The sequence below is a fragment of the Rattus norvegicus genome, chromosome 20 (assembly GCF_036323735.1).
Source record: "Rattus norvegicus strain BN/NHsdMcwi chromosome 20, GRCr8, whole genome shotgun sequence".
Classification (NCBI taxonomy): Eukaryota; Metazoa; Chordata; class Mammalia; order Rodentia; family Muridae; genus Rattus; species Rattus norvegicus.
This window is the reverse complement of record NC_086038.1, coordinates 8,758,155-8,780,725: the sequence shown is the minus strand read 5'-3', so window position 1 is coordinate 8,780,725 and position 22,571 is coordinate 8,758,155. Positions and strand designations below refer to the sequence as shown.

Here is a 22,571-nt window from a genome sequence, read left to right as displayed (position 1 = left end):
TGTGAAACGCAGGTGTGCCATGTTTAAATTACCGTCTCATAGGCTTCTGTGAAGTTTATAACGTCCTCCCGGAAGACATCCACCGACTCAAGCAGGCTGCTTTTGAATTTCGGTTGCACTTGCACAAGTTCATCTTGCACGGAAACCTGGAATCAAAAAGAATATTCAGCACGAGGACCTGAGTGATGAATTAAAAATAAAAAAAAAAGGGCTGGGGATTTAGCTCAGTGGTAGAGCGCTTACCTAGGAAGCGCAAGGCCCTGGGTTCGGTCCCCAGCTCCAAAAAAAAAGAACCAAAATAAAATAAAATAAAATAAAAATAAAAAAATAAAAAAAATAAAAATAAAAATAAAAGTACCATTCTCCTCCAGCAAGTCTGTCGCGCCGCAGACAGGGGATAAATCCGTATCTGCTCACGTGTTATATTATACACGAGGGCCCGGATGCACTTGCGGGACACTGAAGTCCTTCTCTGCTTAGCTACTCGAGAGGACTGCTGCACCGCAGATAAAAAGTAACTCAAGATACATCAGAGGCCTAAAGGTAAAGACTGTACTTATCAAACTATTCTAAGAAAGCATTGGCGTGGATCTGTATAACGGGATTCTGGTCAAGGATTTCCTGGATACGGTATGAAAGTACAGGTATGGAAAGAAAAGGCTGGATTGATTAGGCTTCCGTGAAAACACAAAAGACTGGTGTGCTTTCGTTGTTTTGACAACGAAAGAGAGTCAAAGCTGAGATCTTATAGCTCAGTGGTAGAACTCTGCTGAACACGGATGAAGGGGTCTGAAGTCTGACTGTTCCCACCATCGCCGAAACAGTCAAACAATCAAAAAAATAAAAAGACTATACACAGAACGAGAGAGAAAACACTTGCAAGTCATGGATGAGAGGAGGGGCCCAAAATATATTAATGACTCATAGAAGTCAACCATAAGACGGAAAAGCTCTTTAAAAAAAAAAAAAAAAAGCCCAAGTTTTCCGTGCACATTCGTCTGGTGGTACGCAATCAAACGGTCACGTGAACGGAAGCTTGATATTATTAACAGCTGAAAGACGGAGTGCCCCGTGCGCCAAGGATGAACCTTGAAAATGAACGCTAAGTTAAAGACTCCTCATGCGGGCCCACGTACACTATGACTCCTATATACGTCAAATATTCAGAAAAGATAAATCCACGGACGAGGAAAGTGCTTCAGGGCTGGGGGAGAATGAGGAGCATCTGCTAAGAGACAAAGGATTCTTTAGGGGATGGTAAGTCCGTTCTATCTAGAAGAAAGTCATGATGGTTTTTAGACAATTTTGCCGAGTCGCTTGGCTCAGAATGGCCACTCTTCCGGTACGCAGGTTGCATGGGCAATAAAATTATTATGGGTGATAGTTTTGTTTTTTTTTTTTTTAAAGCTCAAAACGTGGGGTTGGGGATTTAGCTCAGTGGTAGAGTGCTTGCCTAGCAAGCGCAAGACCCTGGGTTCGGTCCCAGCCTTTTCCTGGAAGCGGTGACTTAACAGAAGAATGGGATTAAGCGTGTGCTTACCGCTTTGCTCTGCAACTTGTTGAACGAGTATCTCAGGGTGTCGACGCCTTCTGACTCCTCCTTGGTCACTTCCACCTCGAATCTGTTCAAAATGCCGTAGGCCTCCTGCAAAGGGGCGGCAGAGTTCAGAAAACACCTGGGGGGGGGGGGAGTAGCCACCGGCAGCTATAGATACACCCTCCTGAAACCACCTCCTCGAGCCGAGGAAGATGGGGAATTCTACTAGCACGGTTTGGAAAGTTAAAACTGTGGAGATGCTCAGTGTCTTCCACGGTGCTGACCCCGGACCACGAGCTCTGAAACCCTCACTTCCCAGCCACCCCTGGTGGAGACGTAGGTGGATCCCAGTGAGAGGCTCCCGCTTAGAAAACACCCTCAGGGCTATTTTCTGCCTCTCTCCTCCGAGATCTTGGGTCAGCGCCTAGGGGATCGCGTCTCCTACGTGAAGGCGGGGTTCAGCTATGTAAGGAGCGAAAGGAAATGATGTGTTTCAATACTCAGCTGGATTGACCGAAAGGGTGTTTGCTGAATAAAGAAGTGGGTGATGATTTATTAAACAGGGACGGACGGGTGGTTGGCATCCCAAGTTCCCACATACTGAGATCTTAAAAGCAGCAAAAGGTGAAGATCATTAGCTACCGGTGAGTGGGCTTAGAAGGCATACAGTAGTGGCCAACATCAGGCACTCTGGTGGTGAGAACTACTCCATAGGCTAAGGAATTTGAAAATTCTTTGTCCCCAGTTGGTGACACTGTTTAGGGACGTCTGGAACATGTAATCTGGCTGGAGGAAGTATGTTGCTTGGGGAGGGATTTGAGGGCTTAAAGCTTCTCCTCCCTCCCTCCATGTCTGTCCCATGATTGTGGTAGAAGGTGCAAGCGCCCAGCTGCCCGCTCCTGCCACAGTGCCCGTTGTTTGCTGCTGCCAAGGCCAACTGCCATGACTGGCTCTTATCCTTCTGGAGCAGAGAGCCCCAAAAGACTCTTCCTTCCATAGCTGCTTTTAGTCACGGAGAATTTTTTGTTTTGTTTTGGTTTCATTTGGTTTTGCTTTGTTTTGTTTTGTTTTGTTTTTTTTATTTTTAGACAGGGCTTCTCTGTGTAACAGAGCCCTGGCTGTCCTAGACTCCCTTTGTAAACCAGGCTCTTCTCAAACGCACAGAGATCTGCCTGCCTCTGCCCTCCAAGTGCTGGGCTTAAAAGCATGCTCTACCATGCTGGGCTTGGCCATGGTGTTTAATCACAGCCACAAAATGTAACAAGTAGAGGTCAGAATGTAACTAACAGAAGTACCGGGAGGAATCGGCGCCAGTACCAACTCCTAAGACGCTATGAACTACATGGGAGGATGCTGTCTGGAGAACAAACCAAGTTGGAAACCAATGAAGAGTGGTTCCCATCATCACTGAGCCTCAAAATGCTACCCAATACATTCCAATATATTCCAAATACTATCAATCATAAAATACTTGTGACGGATGGAATCTTGATATTCCCCAGTGATGTCTAGGACCAAGATAATGAACTCAAGTGCTCAGACGCCATTGAGAACTTACACTCTGGTGATTTATCTTTGCTGCAAAGAAAAAGAAGAATACGATACTTCTCCCTAATATTCTCTTTTATTCATTTAAGGTCCGCTAGGTGGCTACTGAGTCAACATCAGTTCTCCCGCCCGTGGCATGCGAATGCTTATAAGACCTACAACTGGTCTCTAGGGAGCTAAAGATATTTCTAGAACTTACCTAACAAAGTAGGATTAATATGGGAGGGTGTGGCCAATACCTCCCATAAGATGTTGGCGTCTGCATCAAATACTGAACATTGCCTAGCCCGTTAAACGTATGTTAATACCCCTCTTGTGTTGAAGTCCTTAGAATGCCCCCACAGATATCAGCATCAAAAGAGAATTCCAAGCCGGGCAATGGTGACCCACACCTTAATCCTAGCACTCAGGGGGCAGAGGCAGGTGGATCTCTGAGCTCCAGGCCAGCCTGGTCTACAGAGTGAGTTTCAGGACAGCCAGGGCTACAAAGAGAAACCCTACTTAAAACCAAACCCCACCCAACCCCCCCCAAAGCTATTCCATCTACTAGATGAAGAGACATATCACAGAATCACTTTCTTTTTTATAGCTTCCTTCTATTTTTAAGGCATTTCAGGAAAGCAAAATCCAAAATCATAACTCACTTCTATGGGCCCCAAGGTCATGTCCATTTGAATTTCATTATCTCGGATACAGGACAAAGCCTCCATGGCGAACCTGACATCGTCTAAGTCCCGGATGGGTCTGGATAACTTTTTCAAGTATTCGTTGATAAACACTATCATGTCTGACATTTTCTTCTTATATTCCTCATTTAGGTAGCGGCAGAGCAACATCTTCCACGCCTTGGCCTCGATGGACAAGGCTAACTTCATTGGCTCTGGAGGGAACGAGAAAGACAGAAGCATGACTCTGAAATGGTTTGCTGTGGATGCCGAGGATCCCGGCAGCTCAGCCACCCGCCTGCATTCAGAATACACGGACGACATGTGACCCATGGCTCTGTAGACCAGGCTGGCCTCGAACTCTCATATCAACCTGCCATTGTCTCCAGAGTAGTAGGGTTGAAGGCATATGCAGCTACCACCCGGCAGGAGGAGAGTTTCCAAGTGAAGAGTCCTGCTGGGTAAGCCTTGCCCAGCTTGGGACACCCTATCACTAGACCCTCCTTATTCTGTATCATTCCCTCTAAGGAAGCCCCTCTCCGTGGAATGAAATTTCTTGTTTCTCCCAGCAAACCACAGTCTTGGCTTGCCTACTCTTCTGCACCCTCCCTGTCCTGTCCCTTTAAGAATATTTAAATATTTTATGAGCCTCAGCTCAATAGAGATTCATGGGAACCAATGGGAAGAGTCCTTTCTTGAAAGGTTGAGATGAGAGTTGAAGGAGAGTTGAGAGTCTCTGGAAAGCAGAAAACCCAGGGGGGAAGAAGAAAGGAGCCAAGAGAAAGGGTGTCCTCAGCCTCCTACACGGTCCCATGGTCCCCTAGTCCACTCTGGAGGTCCAGCGACACCGTGCGTTTGGTGGTATACGTGTTTCACCTTAGCCTTTAAAGATTTCTTTTATTTTTAAGCTATGTGTAAGTGTGTGGGGATATGTACACATGAGAGAAGTATGCACAAAGACCAGGAGGGAGCGTTGGACTCGGCGGAACCGGAGTTACAGACAGTTGTGAGTCATCTCACATGGGATCTTGGGAGCCAAACTTGAGCCCTCTGTAAGAGCAGCGTACCCTCTTAACCAGTAACCCTCTCTCCAACCCCAAGCTTTTCTATTCCAATGTAGCATAAATGTGTGTGGTGGCTCATGTTCTAATTCCTGCACTCAGAAGGAGGAGGCAGGAGGATCATGAGTTCGAGGACATCTCCCTCTGTAAAGTCACTTGGGGCCAGCCTGGAGACTAAATGAGACTCTGTCTTAGAAAAGAAAAAAAAAAAAAAAAAAGGAAGGGAAAAGAATGTGTTGACCTAGAACTACTTGGTATTTACAGTATTATTCCAAAGCTACTTGCTGAGTCAAATACCATGTCATGGGTCCCATCCCGGTGTCCCTTCAATCTACAGTAAAATATCTCTACCTTGTAAAAAAAAAATACAGATAGATAGATAGATAGATAAATAGATAACTATTTTATGTATCTCTACTCTAGACCAGACCTCAAGAATAGTCTGTTCATGATCCCTATGTGACCCTTCCCCTCTGGCAGACACCACAGACACATCATTTGTGAGCCCTTAGCTACCAGATTTCCATATGCCCAGGTTTCTCCCTGGGGAAGGCCGTTTGTATCAACGCGGGTACGGACAACCATGTATCCTCTTCCCGGTCCTTTCCCCGGGCTCCTCTCTAGGAATCAGAAAGCCTGGTGGCAGCCTGTGCTGTGAAACCTGCCATTACCCCCACCCCCACCCCCACCCCCACCCCCACCCCCACCCCCACCCCCACCCCCACCCCCACCCTTAGAGAGAGCTATGAGAAAGGGCCTCAGTTCTGCCACGGCCCCTGATTCCTCCTCAGAGGTCCCACCATTCTGTTGTCTCTCTGACCATGGCATTAACAACTCTTCTAAGAACCACCCTCAACCCCAACAATCGGCCTCACTGTCCCCCTTGAGCCCACATCAGAAACCTGTCGGTCACACTGTTGGAGTTACCTGTGTGCAGCTCCAAGGCTCCTACATCAATAATGGGCTTCAGTTCCTCGATCTCCTGCTCAAAGGTTGCATAGTGGAGAATTTCTGATCGGATCTCAGTCAGGGAAGGGTTGTTGGCCAAAAACTCCTGCAAGGTAACACAACAGTTAATACTTCCTCGCTCCTTGGGAGTCTAACAATCTCACTTGTAACACTTAAGTTGGAAACAGCACTTGCTCGGTAGCGGGATTCTCATCTGGGGACATGGGACCCTAAAGCTCTCTGCTAGGAAGCAGTGTTTGTTTATGCTGGCACTGGCTCAGTGGGTTCACATTCAAAGTACAAGTCCTGAGCACAGCAGGGTGTAGCCTTATATGCCCTTCCTTAGTTTCTCTTTATATTTTAGCCCTTGGCTCCCTGTGGTGGTTTGAATATGCTTGGTCCATTGGGAGAGGCGCTGTTAGGAGGTGTGGCCTCATTGGAGGAAGTGCGTCACTCTCAGGAAGGGCTTTGGAGGGCTCCTCCTATGCTCAGGCTCCTCCCACTGTGGAAGAGCGCTTCCTCCTACCCGCCTGGAAGCCAGTCTTCTCCTAGCAGCCTTCAGATGAAATGTAGAGCTCTCAGCTCCTCCTGCACCATGCCTGCCTGGATGCTGTCATGTTCCTGCCTTGATGGTGAGGGACTGAACCTCTGACCCTGTAAGCCAGCCCCAATCAAATGCAGTCCTTATAAGAGCTGCCTTGGTCATGGTGTCTCTTCACAGCAATGGAAATTCTAAGACACTCCCTTCTATGGTAGCATATATTCCGACGGGGTGGTCTAAGTTACAGGGTAATCCAAAGGCAGGCATGTGCACACAGATCCTGATTATATCGTAATATGCACTCCCTTTGTTCTGGGAGGTCCTAACCACAGCTCATACACTTTTACACTTCTCCGTGCTATGAGACACTGGCTTCAAATGGATCAAGGTATCGTGATAGGCCCTTGGGCTGAAGTCCACGTGAAGGACTTTCACAGGACACTGGGACTGGTCAGTCTGGGTTCAGAAGCCTCCTTGTATCTCCACTGTGCATGTCCGTCCTCTGTGCAAGCTGGGACAGTTTGCAAAAGGTCATCACGGCTGGGCTTGCCAACTCTTGACCTTCCCTCAGACAAGGAGAGGGCAGGAAGGATCCAGCCATTCTCTTCAGCTAACTGAATACAAACTGTCCTGATTGCCTATGGTCTTTAGCATCAATGGGAGGTGCTAGAGTACAGAAGCTGGAGAGAAAGAACTTAAGGAAGACTCCATCTACATCGCCCACAGGGAAGGTATCATTCCCGCTGGATGTAGCCAGCCATCACAATACAGCTTTTCGGGTCACCCATGCTCTGAAAGTAAGTAATCCCCCTGGTTCCCCAGGGGTAAATTTGGTGGGAATGAACTTTGGTCTGTCATTGAGACTTTATGAGGAGGTTGGTACATTGTTGCCTAGTCCCGCCAGAGCCTCTTTGTCATCAGTTGCCTCAGGGTATCAGTGTGAGAATTAACTAGTTGCTTGGCGTTTGGGGGGGGGGGGAGGTCTTACACCTCTGCTAGGAGTCCTTGTGTTATCCTCAAAAGCACCATCCCACCCCACCCCATCTCCACACACACACCTCAAAGGTCAGAGACGAGCAGATCAAAAATAAATAAGAAGTAAATAAATAAATAGACAAAACCTGCAGTGGAAACACACCTTGACTTTCACATCTCTGTCTTCCGTCCAGAGAGTCTTGTACTTCTGAAAGTCCTGCAGGGCCTCAGTGGCCGCCTTCCGGAGGGAATTCACAGAGGACGACAGGAGGAGGACCAGCTTGGAGATATCCTTGTGCTCCGCCACGCCAGGGTAGAAGTTCTTCAGCTTCCTGGCTGGGATGCTTTCTTCAAACGACCCTGAAAGCAAATGTTTCCAATGTAGAGAGAGTCTGTGTTTAACTTGGAGTTCTTTTTTTTTTCTTCTTTTTTTTTCTTATATGTGTGTGTGTATGTGTATATGCATATATATACATATATAATTTATATAATATATTATATATTATATATAATATTATAATTTATAAAATTTTATATTTGTATTTTTATTAATCATTTGGTGTGTCTATGTATTCTCAGGCACGCTATATTGTGTGGGGTCAGCAGTCAGTTGTGGGAGTGTGTTCTTTCCCTCCACCAGGTGGACCCTGAAGATTTAATTTGTATGATCCAGTTGGTGATTAAGCACCTTTTTTTTTTTCTTTTTCTTTTTTTCGGAGCTGGGGACCGAACCCAGGGCCTCGCGTTTGCTAGGCAAGTGCTCTACCACTGAGCTAAATCCCCAACCCCTGAGCACCTTTTCTTGCTGGGTTATCTCGCTTACACTGCCCAGCTCAGCCCAGCCCCACCCCACATCCTTGTACCCTAGCTTTCTTTTTGAAACAGGATCTCGGGTTGGCCTTAAACTTGCCACGTAGCCGACAAGGTAGGTCCCTGTCTCCTGGTCTTCTTCCTGATACCTCCCTCTTGAGTACAGGGATGGCAGGCATGCACCACCAACATTGGCACCAGTGACCTTTGCTTGGCCCGTGCTGCACTTTAAAAAAAAATTTTTTTTTTGACAATTAAAAAAAGCATGAGGCGTCACGTGAAATTACCTACTCCCAGTTTCTCCTTTGGAACTGGATAAACACGTGATTAGGGGGCCCATGTTCCTGCACTGGAACAGTAGCCGGGCTGACTGGAACCTGTGGTATTTACCCAGTTGCCTGCAATCCCATTTGCTCTGTTGCTGAATTAGGTTTAAGCAAAATAGAACGCAAGGGGCTGGCTTAGTTTGACTGATGCCGTGGTGTGCTTTGCTAGGTCAGTGTTTTGTATTACTGAGAACTTTGCTATATACAATTACATTTGAGGCTGAAGAGACGGCTCGGCAGTTTAGAGCGAGTCCATTCCCAGCACCCACTCGTGATGGCTCACCACCATTGGAACTCTGTTTCCAGGAAACTCTATGCTCTGGAACATATGGGGTGCACAGATATACATGGAGGTAAAACACCCGTGTACATAAAATCAACCTAAATGAAAAATAAAGGCCGCATTTGCTTTCTCATTCATGTTTTGAGACATTTGGGGCTGTTACCCATCATGCATCTGTGAAAGGCACAGTGGCTTATGGGAGCACGAGGAATGCTGAGAGAAGGATCGGCGCAGAGATTTGCTTTCACCCTTCGCCTTTTAGAATTACTGCACAATGATAAAATGACAAACCTTTTTCTCCTAGGATCAAACACTAGAAAGAAGTGCCTGAATGTTATGTTGCAGGTGAAAGAGCGGTGGTCACGGTTTTAACAATGGGAAAATTAATAAGAAAATATAGTCAAAGAAACGCAAGCCTAGGGGGTTGGGGATTTAGCTCAGTGGTAGAGCGCTTGCCTAGGAAGCGCAAGGCCCTGGGTTCGGTCCCCAGCTCCGAAAAAAAGAACCAAAAAAAAAAAAAAAAGAAACGCAAGCCTATAATCTGTGCATGTCTATAATCCTAGCACATGGGAGGTAAAAGCAGGAGGACCAGGCATTCAAGGTTATCTTAGGCCATATAGCAAGTTTGAAGCAAGCCTGGCTACGTGAGACCCCTTGCCTTAAAAGTCTTTATACTCTTATATGTGTATATAATTTATATGATTTATACTATATATTCCTTTATATACATATACTTACATACTTTTACATATAAGTACATATGCTATATTCTATATATGCTTATGTATTAGCACACATATTTATATATAAGTATATAATTATAAAAATATATACTTATACATATAAAAGTATATATACTTCTATATAAGTATACATATATGTTATAAATATATATTAATATATACCTATATAGTGTATACTATATGTACATACATATATACATGTATAGTATATCACATACTATATATTATATGCACTTATGTGTAATATGTAGTATGTGATATAGATTTGTTATATTATATATATAATATACATTATATGTATGCTATAATTATGTAATATGTATTGTATGTATGCTATATTATACTATATCTACTAAATTATACACTGTATAATATATACTAAATATATACTATTTACTATGCTTATTAACTTAGATATACTACATGCATATAGAGTTATATATACTTATGCATACTAGATATACTAATATACACAAGTATATATAAAGTATATAGTATATATACTTATATATACTATATGTACACACACATATATACATTGTGTGTGTATATATATATAAAGTGTGTGTATATAAATACATATATAAAGAGAGAGAGAGATGGGGGTGCTACACAGATGCCTCAGTGGTTGAGAGCAAACGCTGCTCTTGCAGAAGACCCAGGTTCTGTTCCCAACATCCATGTCAGGAGGCAACCACCTGCAACCCCAGCTCCAGGGTCTCACGGGTGCCCTCTTGAGGCCTCTGCGAGCACCTGCACTCACATGCACATGCACATGCATTTTGGTTTAACTTTTTTTTCTCTTCTCTCACTGTCAGGAAATCTAACATGCAGGCGCTTCTGTTTCCTTACTCTCTTCCTTCTTCAGTGCTTTCCCCATGATCGAGGGTTGGTCGGAGCCTCGAGAACTGGTCTGGGGAGACTTTGTCCGCCTGACCTGCTGCTGTCCCCAGTGTGCCACTCCTCTGCTCACCTCCAGGGTCAACTGGATCATGCGGTTGATGGCTTGCTGAATGTCATCCAGGCTGGGAACCATCACCTGTGAGAAGCAGCAGCATGTGTGTAATTCTCCCCAACCCACCTCACTCTACAAATCTAACCCCACGATCAGTCAAGAGCAGGCTGCTGGGAGGTTGAGGGTTGTGCCAGGAGGTGCTGAAGATATCCTGCGTCCTGGAGAATCCCCAGTTCTTCCCACTGCTGCTGGCAAAACAGTCAAGGGGTCGTCCTCAGCAGACTGAAATCACAGAACAAGCCCTAGCGCTGTGAATCCTTTTGCTTCTTTGAAATGTGCTCAAGTTATCTGCAGCTTTTCTCTAGGAGCTCAGACTGAGCAAGGTGGTCTTAGGAGGGTCCCAGACTGTTCCTGGGGGCACCAAGACTACCCCCATGTGACCTACAGTTAGTTCCAGGCAGCGGTGAACAGCTGGGGCTAGCCCTTGAAAACTCAGGAGAGCTTTTCCCCTGCTGCCGCCAGGTTGCGAAGAGGCGGAAGCCCGGGTGCGTTCAAGATTCGGCGTCACCCGTAATCCTCCGCCATGGCCGAAGAAGGCATAGCTGCTGGAGGTGTAATGGATGTCAGAGGTGCTGAAGACCGCCCTCATCCACCATGGCCTAGCACGTGGCATACGCGAAGCGGCCAAAGCCTTAAGACAAGCGCCAAGCCCATCTCTGTGCTTGCATCCGACTGGGATGAGACGTGTATGTCAAGCTGGTGGAGGCACGCTGTGCTGAGCACCAGATCAGCCTGATAAAGGTGGATGACAACGAGAAACTAGGGGAATGGGTAGGCCTCTGGAAAATCGATCGAGAGGGGAGACCACGGAAAGTGGTTGGTTGCAGTTGCCTAAGTGGTGAAGGACTATGGCAAAGAACCTCAGGCCAAGGATGTCATCAAGGAATGCTTCGAATGCAAGAAATGAATAAATAAAATTTTGGCTCAAAAGAAAGAAAAGAAAACTCAGGAGCTCCCATGCTATAATTTTTATTGGGGTATCCCAAGATGCTGGGTTTGGGAATGGAGAGAATTGAGATCCCTGTGGTGATTTTATTTTAATGTCTAAAGAAAAAAGCAAGGTGATTTTTATTTAATAATGGACGGCAGACTAAATCTTCACTCCTACATCAGCTTGGAATACATCCTGTGAGGCATTTAGAAGTGTGTGTGTGTGTGTACACATATACAGAGATAATAAACTTTTAAAATAAAATAAAAACACATAGAACCAAAGTCTTACTGTAAGCTAAAGTACAGTTCTCACATAGGGGTTTTTTTGGGTTTGTTTTTTTTGTTTGTTTGGTTTTTTTTGTTTTGTTTTGTTTTTAATGTAGCTACTCATTTTCACAACGCCGGGGACCCAAAGCCTCACATTCTAAACACTTACCCAATGCTGCTGTGTTTTAAAGAATACATTACCGGGGTTGGGGATTTAGCTCAGTGGTAGGGCGCTTGCCTAGGAAGCACAAGGCCCTGGGTTCGGTCCCCAGCTCCGAAAAAAAGAACCAAAAAGAAAAAAAAAAAAAAAGAATACATTACCAAAAGTGCCACTGCGAGTAAGTCAGACTCACCACGTTAGGGATTGCCAGGTGCACTTCGGTTTTTATGAAGGAAACGACGTCCTCTGACCGCTTTCTCCCTTGGCTAGGAGGAACAGACAGTTTAACTGGTGAGTGCCAGCTCAGAAACACTGTATGTTTCCCCCATGAAAATGAAGACCATCTTTGATCCTGGAAAAGCAAAGGCCTCCCAAACCAAAGCTCGGGGGTGGGGGGGTGGGGCATCAGAAAAAGGAAGGAAAAGAATGTTAGGAGCTGGAGAGGGTAAGGGGAGGTGCTGGGAAGCGCTCCTCTATGGACATGGTATGGCCATCATATTTATCAGCTTGTCGCACCCGATGATGGCTACCTGCACTGAGACCTGCATAAGCTCAAGGCAATGAGATCAGTCAACACTAAGCACCAGGCACAGACAAGGCTCATGGGTAACCAAGAAAAAGAGGACATGAAGGGGGTGTTCACTGGGAATACCTGGAGAGAGTGGGAAAAGGGGCTTGGAGAGCAGAGATGATTGTGGACATGGTTTACATGTGTAAAGCTGACATGGAAATCAATAAAAGATGTTGCATTATTAAGAGATGTTTTTAAAATGCCAAATTACACCAAAAGAACGCTGTTTATCACAGAACCATAAAGAACAGGACTGAAAGACATCGCTTTGACATTTTCCGAGGTAAAATATTAATCACACATACATTTCAAAGTATTTGGATGCTGGCTTCCCCTCGGCAATAACTAGCCATATAAAAAGAGTGGCACTCTTTTGATAGACTAGGATTTAGACAGAGTCCCTTTAGGAAGGCAGACAGATAGGGAGAGGGGCCATGGTTATGTAATAAAGGTGGTCAATTTCCAACATAGCTCGAGTCTTCCTTACCCTCCTGACTTGAGACAAAACCCTGACAGCTTAAAACAAAGGCCTTGTAGACTTCCAGTCTCTCATCAGAAGGTCCCTACTGATGGACTGGCCATCAAGTTCAAGGCTGGACCACTATGTGTTACATAGCAGTTCTGGACCAATCAATTATCCTATCATCCTTCAAATGGGCCAAGTCTAAATAAGGGGAGGAAAACTCTACAGAGGCTTTAAAAGCCCAGCCCCTGAGATGACACTGAATTTGTTGACTTTCTGGGTGCCCCTGAGTGCTTTGCGGAGGGTCTTTTTCTCTGTGTAATGACTATGCATGTTTGCCCTCACCCTCAAAACTCTTTCTTCAACTGCTGATTGTGTCTGCTGCTGTCTGTAGTATTTGAGAGTTCTCTGCTGTTACCTGTCTTTTTTATTTTCCCTGCCTTTTAATTCTTTAATTAGCAAAGAAAAGGAACCTAATTAAGATCTCCTAGATTAGTGGTTCTCAATCTTCCTAATGCTATGACCCTTTTTTGTCGTGACCCCCCCCCACGCACAAAGTTATTTCATTGCTACTTCATAGCTGTAATTTTGTCACTGTTATGAACTGGAATATAAATATCTGATATATATCGTATCTGATTCAGGATTCCCAATGGGGTCAGAATCACAGGTTGAAAATCACTGCTCTAGACTGTATCATTTTGCTCTCAGGCTTGCAACAATAGAGGCCATCACTGACAAAAAAACAAAAAAACAAAATGAAACAAAAAAAGTACTGTATGTTACTTATTATTTGTTCCTTTTTATATGATGGGGATTAAAATGAGACCTTTGTGTATGCTGGAAAAGTATTCTATCACTGAACTATCTCCCCAGTCTTCATTTTCTTTTTTACATTGACATATGGTCTCACTAACTTGCCCAGGGCTGGCCTTGACCTCTCTGTAATCCAGACTGACCTTGAACCCTGTGATCCCCCTGCCTTAAACCTCCTAAATGCCTGGGATTATAGGCTCGTGCCACCAGACCCAGGCTCACATGCATTTTAATAGACAGCCCTACATTATTATACACGGAAGAAATAAATTGTTATGGTCCGTTTTCTGTATGAGGTGCGCTAAAAATCCTTCCAGTCACAGGGAAGCAGGAGATGCTAGGGCCCTCCCCCAGCTGTCAGCTGGATAAAATTGTCTCTGGAACTCTAAAAGCTGGAGAGTTGCCGTGAAGCCTGCAACCAGAAAAGGGGCAGTCCCAGGCCAAAAATTGTTCATAAGCTATGGATCTGTCTCCTGAACCAATAGGATGGTGAATTTGGGACAGGGACAAGTCCTGGCCTGTGGGGAGAGAAGATGGGATATTTTACAACCAGGCGGCTCTAAATGCCATTGTCTTCCCTGGAAGAGGATAGAACTCTGCTGGAAGGACCAATAGAGTCAACTAACCTGGACCCTCAGAGACTAAAACACCAACCAAAGAACATGCATGAGCTGGAACTAGGCCTGTCCACAAAGCTGCTGCCTGAACGTGGGATATGTTCTTCTAGCTGGGCTGCCATGTCTGGCCTCAGTGGGAGAAGCAGCACCTAGCCTGGCAGAGACTTGAAATGCCAGGGTTGGGGGATATCTAGGGGGTGCCCCACCCACTCAGAGGAGAGGGGAGGGAGGCATGGAGGAAGGATTGTGGGAGAGAGTGACTGGGGGGAGCAGTGATCGGGATGTAAAGTAGGTAAGTAAAAATGAAAATTAAAGAAAAAAAGAAAAGAGAGAAGAACATTGTCTTGGGCCAAAATCAAAATCAGCACGCCAGCCAATTTTTGCACAGGTTCTCCGTTCTGCAGAACATTATATTAACAACGGCTTCGTTTCCTATCTGATCTCTTGAAATTGTTATTACCTTATTTCCCACAGAAAGGAGACCCCAGTCAAAACCTTCCGGAAACTGCTGCTTAAATGACGTCACTCACATACAGACCCAGATGCAGGCACACACAGAGATCAGAACCTCTGCCTCCACGCCCAGAGCTCTCCAAGACAAGGGTATTTGAAAAACACAGACCTCCCATTTTCTCTCTCCTTGTGATTTTAGGAAATGCTGTCACTCCTTGTGGGAGCACCAGCGGGGGAATTGGGGGGGGGGGTGGACACCAAAGGGGAGTTAAGAACATCAGTTCAAAAGCTAGCAGAGAGCTTGGTTCTCATCACTACAGTGAGGAGACATGGAGCAAACAAACTTGTACTAACTCAGTCTCCCAGTGAGATCCAATAAAATGGAGGGGGGAGGAGACGGGGGGCGGGGTTATGGTGGCTGAGACACCAAGGGCTCAACCTGAGATCTAGAAAGAGCTCCCCAAGTGCAAGCAAGCCGCTCAACCAAAAGAGGCCTCAGATAACCACCCCCACCATTCAAGACCTGTTTCAGAAACCAAAGGGTCAAGAGGGTGGCCCCACCTCCTGCTCCCCACCCCCTTCCCTGCCTCCTCCTGGCTGCAGGCTCAGGCTGCAAAACCTCCCCGCTCTTCACAGGGCTATAAGAAGAAACAGTCATCTACCCTCCCGGCTCATGCCCCTCCACTCCCCCTCTCCTGTACCCTTCTGCCACACCATGTATGTCTTGATTCCTCTTCAGAGCCCCTACCCTGCTATCTTAGGCGCTGTAGCCTGAATTGCTCAGATCCTTTCCACGCCGTCATCGTCTGTCTGCCCGTGGAGTTGATAACTCTCCTAATAAACTTCTCCCCACCCACAATCCATCTCCCTGTCCCCTTGAACCTCACACCTGGGAAGATTCAGTCTCGTGCTCCCTGGGTGCGCACAAAGCACGGGGTTTGCACGCCTGTCATTTTAGCACTGCGGAAGCAGAGTCGAAAGAAGTCCATGGCCATCCTTAACTACCTGTGGTGCTTTCAATATGCTTGGCTCAGGGAGTGGCACTATGAGGAGGTGTGGCCTTGTTGGAGGAAGTTGTGTCACTGAGGGGGTGGGCACTGAGACCCTCCTCCTAACCATGTGGGAGCCAGTTTTTCTCCTGTCTGCCTTTGAATGAAGACACTGCCATGTTCTCGCCTTGATAATGGACTGAACCTCTGAACCTGTAAGCCAGGCCCAAATAAGTGCTGTCCTTATAGGAGTTGCCTTGGTCACGGTGTCTGCTCACAGCAGTAAGATCCTTACTAAAACACTAAGGTGATAGCCAAGCATGGTTGACAGCTTGCCTACATCTAAAACCAACTGAAACACAAGCAGATGCACACCCGTGTGAAGGGTTTTGCTTGATTGGATTATATGAAGCAGGAAGGTCCACCCTAAGTCTGGCCACCCACATACGAGGACATGGGAGAAGGGAACTTCGCCGTGTGCCTGCTTGCTCTCACTCCTGCTGGCAAGTCCACCTATCCTGCGGTGGCAGCCTCCGTTCACCCACATTAACAACACCAGCTTCCTCAGGAATCCAACACACACCCAAGACCAGCAGCCCTCCAGGGGTCCTCCAAGCCTGCATCATCAAGTGGGAACTGCAGAGACATCCACCCTCGTGGACTGAACAACTACTGGATCCCTGGACTCTTCAGGTTGAGACAACTGTTAACGGACTACCTGAATGGCAGGTAGTAAGCTGATCTAATAAATAAATATATATGTGTGTGTGTGTGTGTGTGTGTGTGTGTGTGTGTGTGTATGAGTGTATGTATATGTGTATGTTTATATACATATGCACATATGTATGTGTATGTATGTGTATATAAGTGTATGTATATATGTATATATGTATGTGTATGTGTATATACATATGTATATAAGTATGTGTATATATGTGTATATATGAGTATATGTTTATGTGTATACATATGTATATATGTATGTGTATGTATGTATATATGTATTATGCAGACATATGAATATATGTATGTTTATGTATGTGTATATACACATATACATATATAGTTGTAAATCAGGCATTAACTACCACATGCCTTTCAGCTACTTAGTTTATATCCTCGCCTGCCACCAGGTGCAGAGTATTTTTACTGTCGCTATGAGGTTGCTTAGCACCCACTAGATCTGTCTGTCTGTCTGTCTCTCTCTTTCATTCTCTCTGTCTCCCTGTCTGTCTATCATGTCCCTTCTCTGAGATGGCCTTTTGCTCTCTCCCCTCTCCCATTAAACCTCGTGGTTAGATCCGTCACACGGCATCAGCTCTCAGCAGCACACCTTGGCCCCTAACCTGGAAGGGTATCTTTTTCCTTATCATATATGTGTATATGTATATATATATATATATATATATATATGTATATACACACATACACACATACACGTATACATGCATATATGTTATATGCTATATAACATATATAGTGTAGCATATAATATAGCATATTTATTAGCATATATAATAAATAACATATATCTTTTTATATATTGATAATAAACACACATATTATATATATATATATGTATTATCAGTGCTGTTCCTTTAGAAAATGCTAGTATAGCTACAAAGACTGTCTCAAAAATAAATAAACAGATAAATAATAAAATAGAGATACACATTATTATAGGCAATTCATCCGGCATCTTTAACACATTTTCAACTTACTTTCCAACAAAGATTCTCTTTTTCATTGTGTCCAAAGATAAGCGTGTTGCCTTCTGTAGACTGTCCAGCAATTGATGCGAGAAGAAAGCGTAGACTTCCTTGCACTCCTGTAATAAGAAATCACGTCACATTTAACACCAGACGTGAACCCCTAACATTCCCCAAAGCTCAATATTTAAAACGGCACGGGAACAGTAAGAAGGATTTAAACTACGCCTTTTTAACGGTGCTGGGGAAATGAATTCATGAATTCAACCCTGCATTTCTTGCCTGGTTTTCTTTAGGCAAATTCATAACAGGTATCTGTTAACAGTGAGTGAAGAGCGCTTGCAGCCTAGCAAGCCGCACGAGGGCAGACCAGGAAGCAGAGGTGCAAACCCAAGCGTGATTAATCCATGTGTTGTTCAGTAGTCGTTGAGGCATACCAAAACTCGAGTGTGAGGTTTCTCAATGCCTGGTGAAGGATGGGCAGAGGGGACACAAGAGTCTTTCTCCTCAGCAGATCGGTATGGTGGATCCAGGCTCTGTTTTCTTTTATCATCAGTTGATCCAGAAACAAACCCAGGTCCCTTCTGCATGTTAGCCTAGTTCTTGAACCCCTGGAGCCTCCAGAATGTCTACCATGAGTACACAGGGCGAGGTTCCGCCTCTCACTACTGAGGAACCTTGGCCCCTTTAAGTCTGGTGGGAGAGTTGGGTTAAGTGGAGGGCAGAAAAATTACCAGAACTTACAGGAGTGCCAAGCTTTTCACGGCGGTCCTGGGGAATAAATTATCCAGCTCAACCTTAGATTCAATCAGAATCTGCTAGAGGCCATTCTGGCAGCAGCACAGAGACTGTAGTGGTGACCACGCCCCTCAATCAGGGGGACCAATGAGGCTGAGTCTTTCCCACGCAAACACATACGCGCATATAAATAATAAATATATTTTAAAACACAGGCCATCAGAATACTATACAACGTGCCATGGACAGAATCGTATCAAATGAGGACTGCAAAGAAGTCCTGAAGGGGGGTTGGGGATTTAGCTCAGTGGTAGAGCGCTTGCCTAGGCCCTGGGTTCGGTCCCCAGCTCCGAAGAAAAGAAAAGAAAAAAAAAGAAGACCTGAAGGATGTTAGCTCTGTCTGAACACACAGCAGAAAAAAACTGCATATCGCATTTTCTGAATCCCACCTTACGTCAGACCCTGACTGGTTGCGGACCTGCCCCAGAGCTGCTTATCCCACAAAACCTCACGAGTTTACCCCGCAATAAATACCTTTTTAAATTCATCTTCTTTATCATTGTTGTCAACGTCCCTCGCCGTCGAGTCCGGGTCGTATTCGAGGCTTTCGCCCTCATCTGCCTCACTTCCAAAAACAACATGCTTCCTCTGCTCTGGACACAAAAACCAAAGTGAAACCACAACCCTTGAAATTTCAGGGTTACAGTTTATCCCACGTGACCAATCCTTATCAGGAAGGCAGCTTTGTTGGTTTTTACTTTTTTCATTTTTATTGTATGTGTATGGGTAAGTTTTGCCTGCGGAAATGTGTGTGCCCAAATACGTGTGGAGGGCAGAAGGGGGCTTTGAATCCCTGAAATTGGATTTCATTTTGAGCTGCCACGTGGGCCCAGGGAATGGAATTCACCCGGGTTCTCTGTAAGAGCATCCAGTGGTTTCAACTGCTGAGCTGTCTCTCCAGCCCAAGACATCTGCTCCCTGCTACCTCCAGACCCCGTTTCTCCCTGTACCTCTGGTTGTCCTGGAACTTGCTCTGTAGACCAGTCTAGCCTCAAACTCCCAAAGATTTGCCTGCCTCTGCCTCCTGAGTGTTCTACCACCCGGCCCCAAGAAAAGCTTTTAAAAATTAGCTCTTGGGGGTTTGGGGATTTAGCTCAGCGGTAGAGCGCTTGCCTAGCAAGCGCAAGGCCCTGGGTTCGGTCCCCAGCTCCGAAAAAAGGAAAAGGAAAAAAAAATTAACTCTTGGGCTGGACAGATGGCTCAGTGGTTAAGAGCACTGTCTGCTCTTCCAGAGGTCCTGAGTTCAATTCACAGCAACCACATGGTGGCTCACGACCATCTGTAATGAGATCTGGTGCCCTCTTCTGGCCTGCAGGAATACATGCAGGCAGACTGCTGTATGATGTATACATAATAAATAAATAAATATTTAAAAAGAAAAAAAAACTCCCTGAGATCTGCCTGCCTCTGCCTCCCAAGTACTATACCACCCAACCCCAAGAAGCTCTTTTAAAAATTAGGTTTTTTTTTAAAAATGTTTTTTACAAGAAATGGTTTTGTATTTAGGGTTTCTTTTACAATCCTTCTATTAGGAATCCAGTTATTAATTAGCTAACCCAAAAGACACACCGTTCGACTAAAAATGCATTCTATCAGAATAGTCCATCTTTGTGCTTAGAATTCAGAGGAGGGGGCAGGAGAGATGGCTCAGCGGTTAAGAGCACTGACTGCTCTTCCAGAGGTCCTGAGTTCAAATCCCAGCAACTGCACGGTGGCTTGCAACCATCTGTCATGGGGCTCCGATGCTCTCTTCTGGTGTGTCTGAAGACAGCGACCGTGTGCTCACAGACATAAAATAAATAAATAGATCTTTAAAAAAAAATAAATTCAGAAGAGGGGAAAATTGCAACCCTCTCTGCCAGGAAGGTGCTTGCTGTGTAAGAGCGGGATTGGAGCTCGGTTTGGAGCATTCGTGCAAAAAGCTGAAGTGGTAAAAGGCTTATAACCCCAACACAGAAGAGGCAGAAATAGGTGGATGTCTGGGGGTTTGTCAGTCATCTGGCCTTACCAAAATGATCAATTCTGAGCTACTAAGAGATGCTATCTGAGAGATAGAGAGATAGAGATCTAGAGAGATAGATAGAGAGATAGAGAGATAAGTAAAATAAATAAGTAAATAAATATTTTTTTTAAATTTAGATCCCAGGGGTGGGCTGGTGAGCTGGGACAGGTGTTCACTGGCAGCCTGGTGACCTAAGATCTAACTCCAGAGCCAACAAAGCAGGAAGAGGAAAGAGACTACCACAGGTTACCCTCTGACACCCCCCTCCCCACGCAAAAGGCACACGCACACATAGGTATACGTAGTAAAAGATTAAACCTTAGATAGACGGCATTCTGAGGGATGTCCTCCAAGGCTGTCCTCTGACCTCCACACCCACATGCTCACGTGGGGACCAGCACACACATAAAAGTGTGTGTGTGTGTGTGTGTGTGTGTGTGTGTGTGTGTGTACTTCACTTCTTTCAAAGCTGCTCACTGACACCTTGAGCGTCCTAAAACAGGCTCACATTTTGTGGTTTGGACACTTTGGAAGGGAACAAGCTAAGTGGAGAACTGAAGAAAAGGAAACCGTGCGGTGTAATTGTGTAACTGCTCTGCGGATCAGGGCTTCTTGCCCTTAGCGCGTTGACACTCTGAGACACAAAATCCTTGGCTACCGGGGCTGTCCTGGAGGATGTTTCCAGGATCCTGGAATAATCCAGTAGGGACCACCCACACTGTGCGTCAACCAAAAGATGTCTCCCGGCATTGATTCCTAGTAGTCTCACTCCTTACTGCAGATTGGATTGTCACCAGGGAAATCGTTGAAAAGACAACCTCGTGGGCCTAGTGTACCCACTAAGTCTCTCTCAGTCTCTGTCCCTCCCTCTCTTCTTATAATATCACTTCAATGATTGACTGAAATGTTACCCATCTCACTGAGCATGGGGAGGGTTGCCAGCTCCCCTCAGGGACCTTGGTACTTAGTTAATGTAGCTGACCTCTGACCTCTTTAGCTGACCTTTGACCTCTTTAGCTGACCTCTGACCTCTGCTAGGGCAGAAAGCCCTTCAGCATTACCTTGGCAGCATGACCCCCTAGTCTAGTCAGAGCCCTGACTCATAAGAACCAGCCTGTACAGTAACCCTGAGCAGAGGATGCTGGGAAGAGCATCCCCTTTTCAGTAAAGCGACCCACTATAAACTTCTACCCAGTCAGTTCTTACACAGAGCTCAAAATTAAAAAAAAATTTTTCACTACACAAATCTTCCATTGCAAATGTACCCGATCATGGGGCAGGTTTAGCAAAGCTAAAGCAACTGGGTCCTTAACAACAATCTAGCGGAGAGCAAAAATATTCCCCAGCAGGGAATTTAAAGTCACACCACCCTCTTTATGAGGTTCAGATGCGACAGCTTGTGGCTTGGGTTTAGGAACACATGTATTTACTGGAATTATTGGGGCCCTGCGTTCTTTCAGCAAATCGAGAGATTCTTTAAAAAAAAAATGGAGAACAGGAAACACAAAAAGTTAAAAATTATTTCAGTCTCTGTAAATAGACAGGAAGATGGGGAAATTTCTCCTGTCCCCAGGCAGACATACTCAATGCACTAGGACAGAGTCACACGTCTAAGACAGAAAGCTCAGGGCTGAGAGGTGGCTGGGCTCTTAAGAGAATCTGCTGTGCTTCCAGAGGGCCCCAGTTCACAGCAGGTGGCTCACAATTGCCTGTGACTCCAGCTCCAGGGGACCTGACACCCTCACCTAAGTGACTCATAGTCACAAAGACACGTGGGCATAAATACAATACAGAAATACTTAGAAACAAAAAAAGACTCGGGCTCCTTATACCATCCTTTAAGCAAGGGTAGGGCGTGGGGAGGCGCAGCATGGTGTGATCTTGACTTCTACTGCCCTGCACCCCTGAAGCATTCCTAAGTGGGAACACAGGGCTCATTCTGCAGAAAGGGCTGACGTACGTGGGGGCATGTCTTAAAATATGACCCTGCCGAAATTAAAATCTCTAGAGCTGTGAAAATTATAGATGTGGCTCTCAGGTGTTTAAGACAAAAGCAAAACAAGTCAAATGACCAAAGTGACATTAGAATACACACATACGGACACACACAAATGCACACACACACATACATACATATACACACATATGTATACACATATACACATACATATAAACATACACATACATATAAACACACATACATACATACACCTACACATACATACACACATATACACAAACATACACAAATGAACACACATATATAAACACATTTACATATACATATAAACACACACATATAAACACACACACATGAACACACATATATAAACACATTTAC

At 45.3% G+C, this 22,571-nt stretch overlaps 1 protein-coding gene and 1 pseudogene across 6 annotated transcripts in view; one reads left to right on the top strand and one right to left on the bottom strand.

The window, feature by feature from the left end:
• The window catches only part of Dnah8 (dynein, axonemal, heavy chain 8), a 254,479-nt gene that overhangs the window by 168,124 nt on the left and 63,784 nt on the right, over nucleotides 1-22,571 (bottom strand). For all 6 annotated transcript variants that reach the window (XM_039099327.2, XM_039099333.2, XM_039099329.2 and 3 more), the window contains 9 exons: nucleotides 18,703-18,821; nucleotides 17,443-17,549; nucleotides 12,006-12,078; nucleotides 10,290-10,476; nucleotides 7,439-7,635; nucleotides 5,739-5,865; nucleotides 3,730-3,965; nucleotides 1,541-1,645; nucleotides 33-146 (listed from right to left, as the gene is read on the bottom strand). In XM_039099327.2, coding sequence (XP_038955255.1) covers nucleotides 33-146; nucleotides 1,541-1,645; nucleotides 3,730-3,965; nucleotides 5,739-5,865; nucleotides 7,439-7,635; nucleotides 10,290-10,476; nucleotides 12,006-12,078; nucleotides 17,443-17,549; nucleotides 18,703-18,821 — 1,265 coding nt within the window. The remainder of the gene's footprint in view (nucleotides 1-32; nucleotides 147-1,540; nucleotides 1,646-3,729; nucleotides 3,966-5,738; nucleotides 5,866-7,438; nucleotides 7,636-10,289; nucleotides 10,477-12,005; nucleotides 12,079-17,442; nucleotides 17,550-18,702; nucleotides 18,822-22,571) is intronic.
• On the top strand, nucleotides 10,976-11,359 carry LOC134483875 (small ribosomal subunit protein eS12-like; annotated as a pseudogene).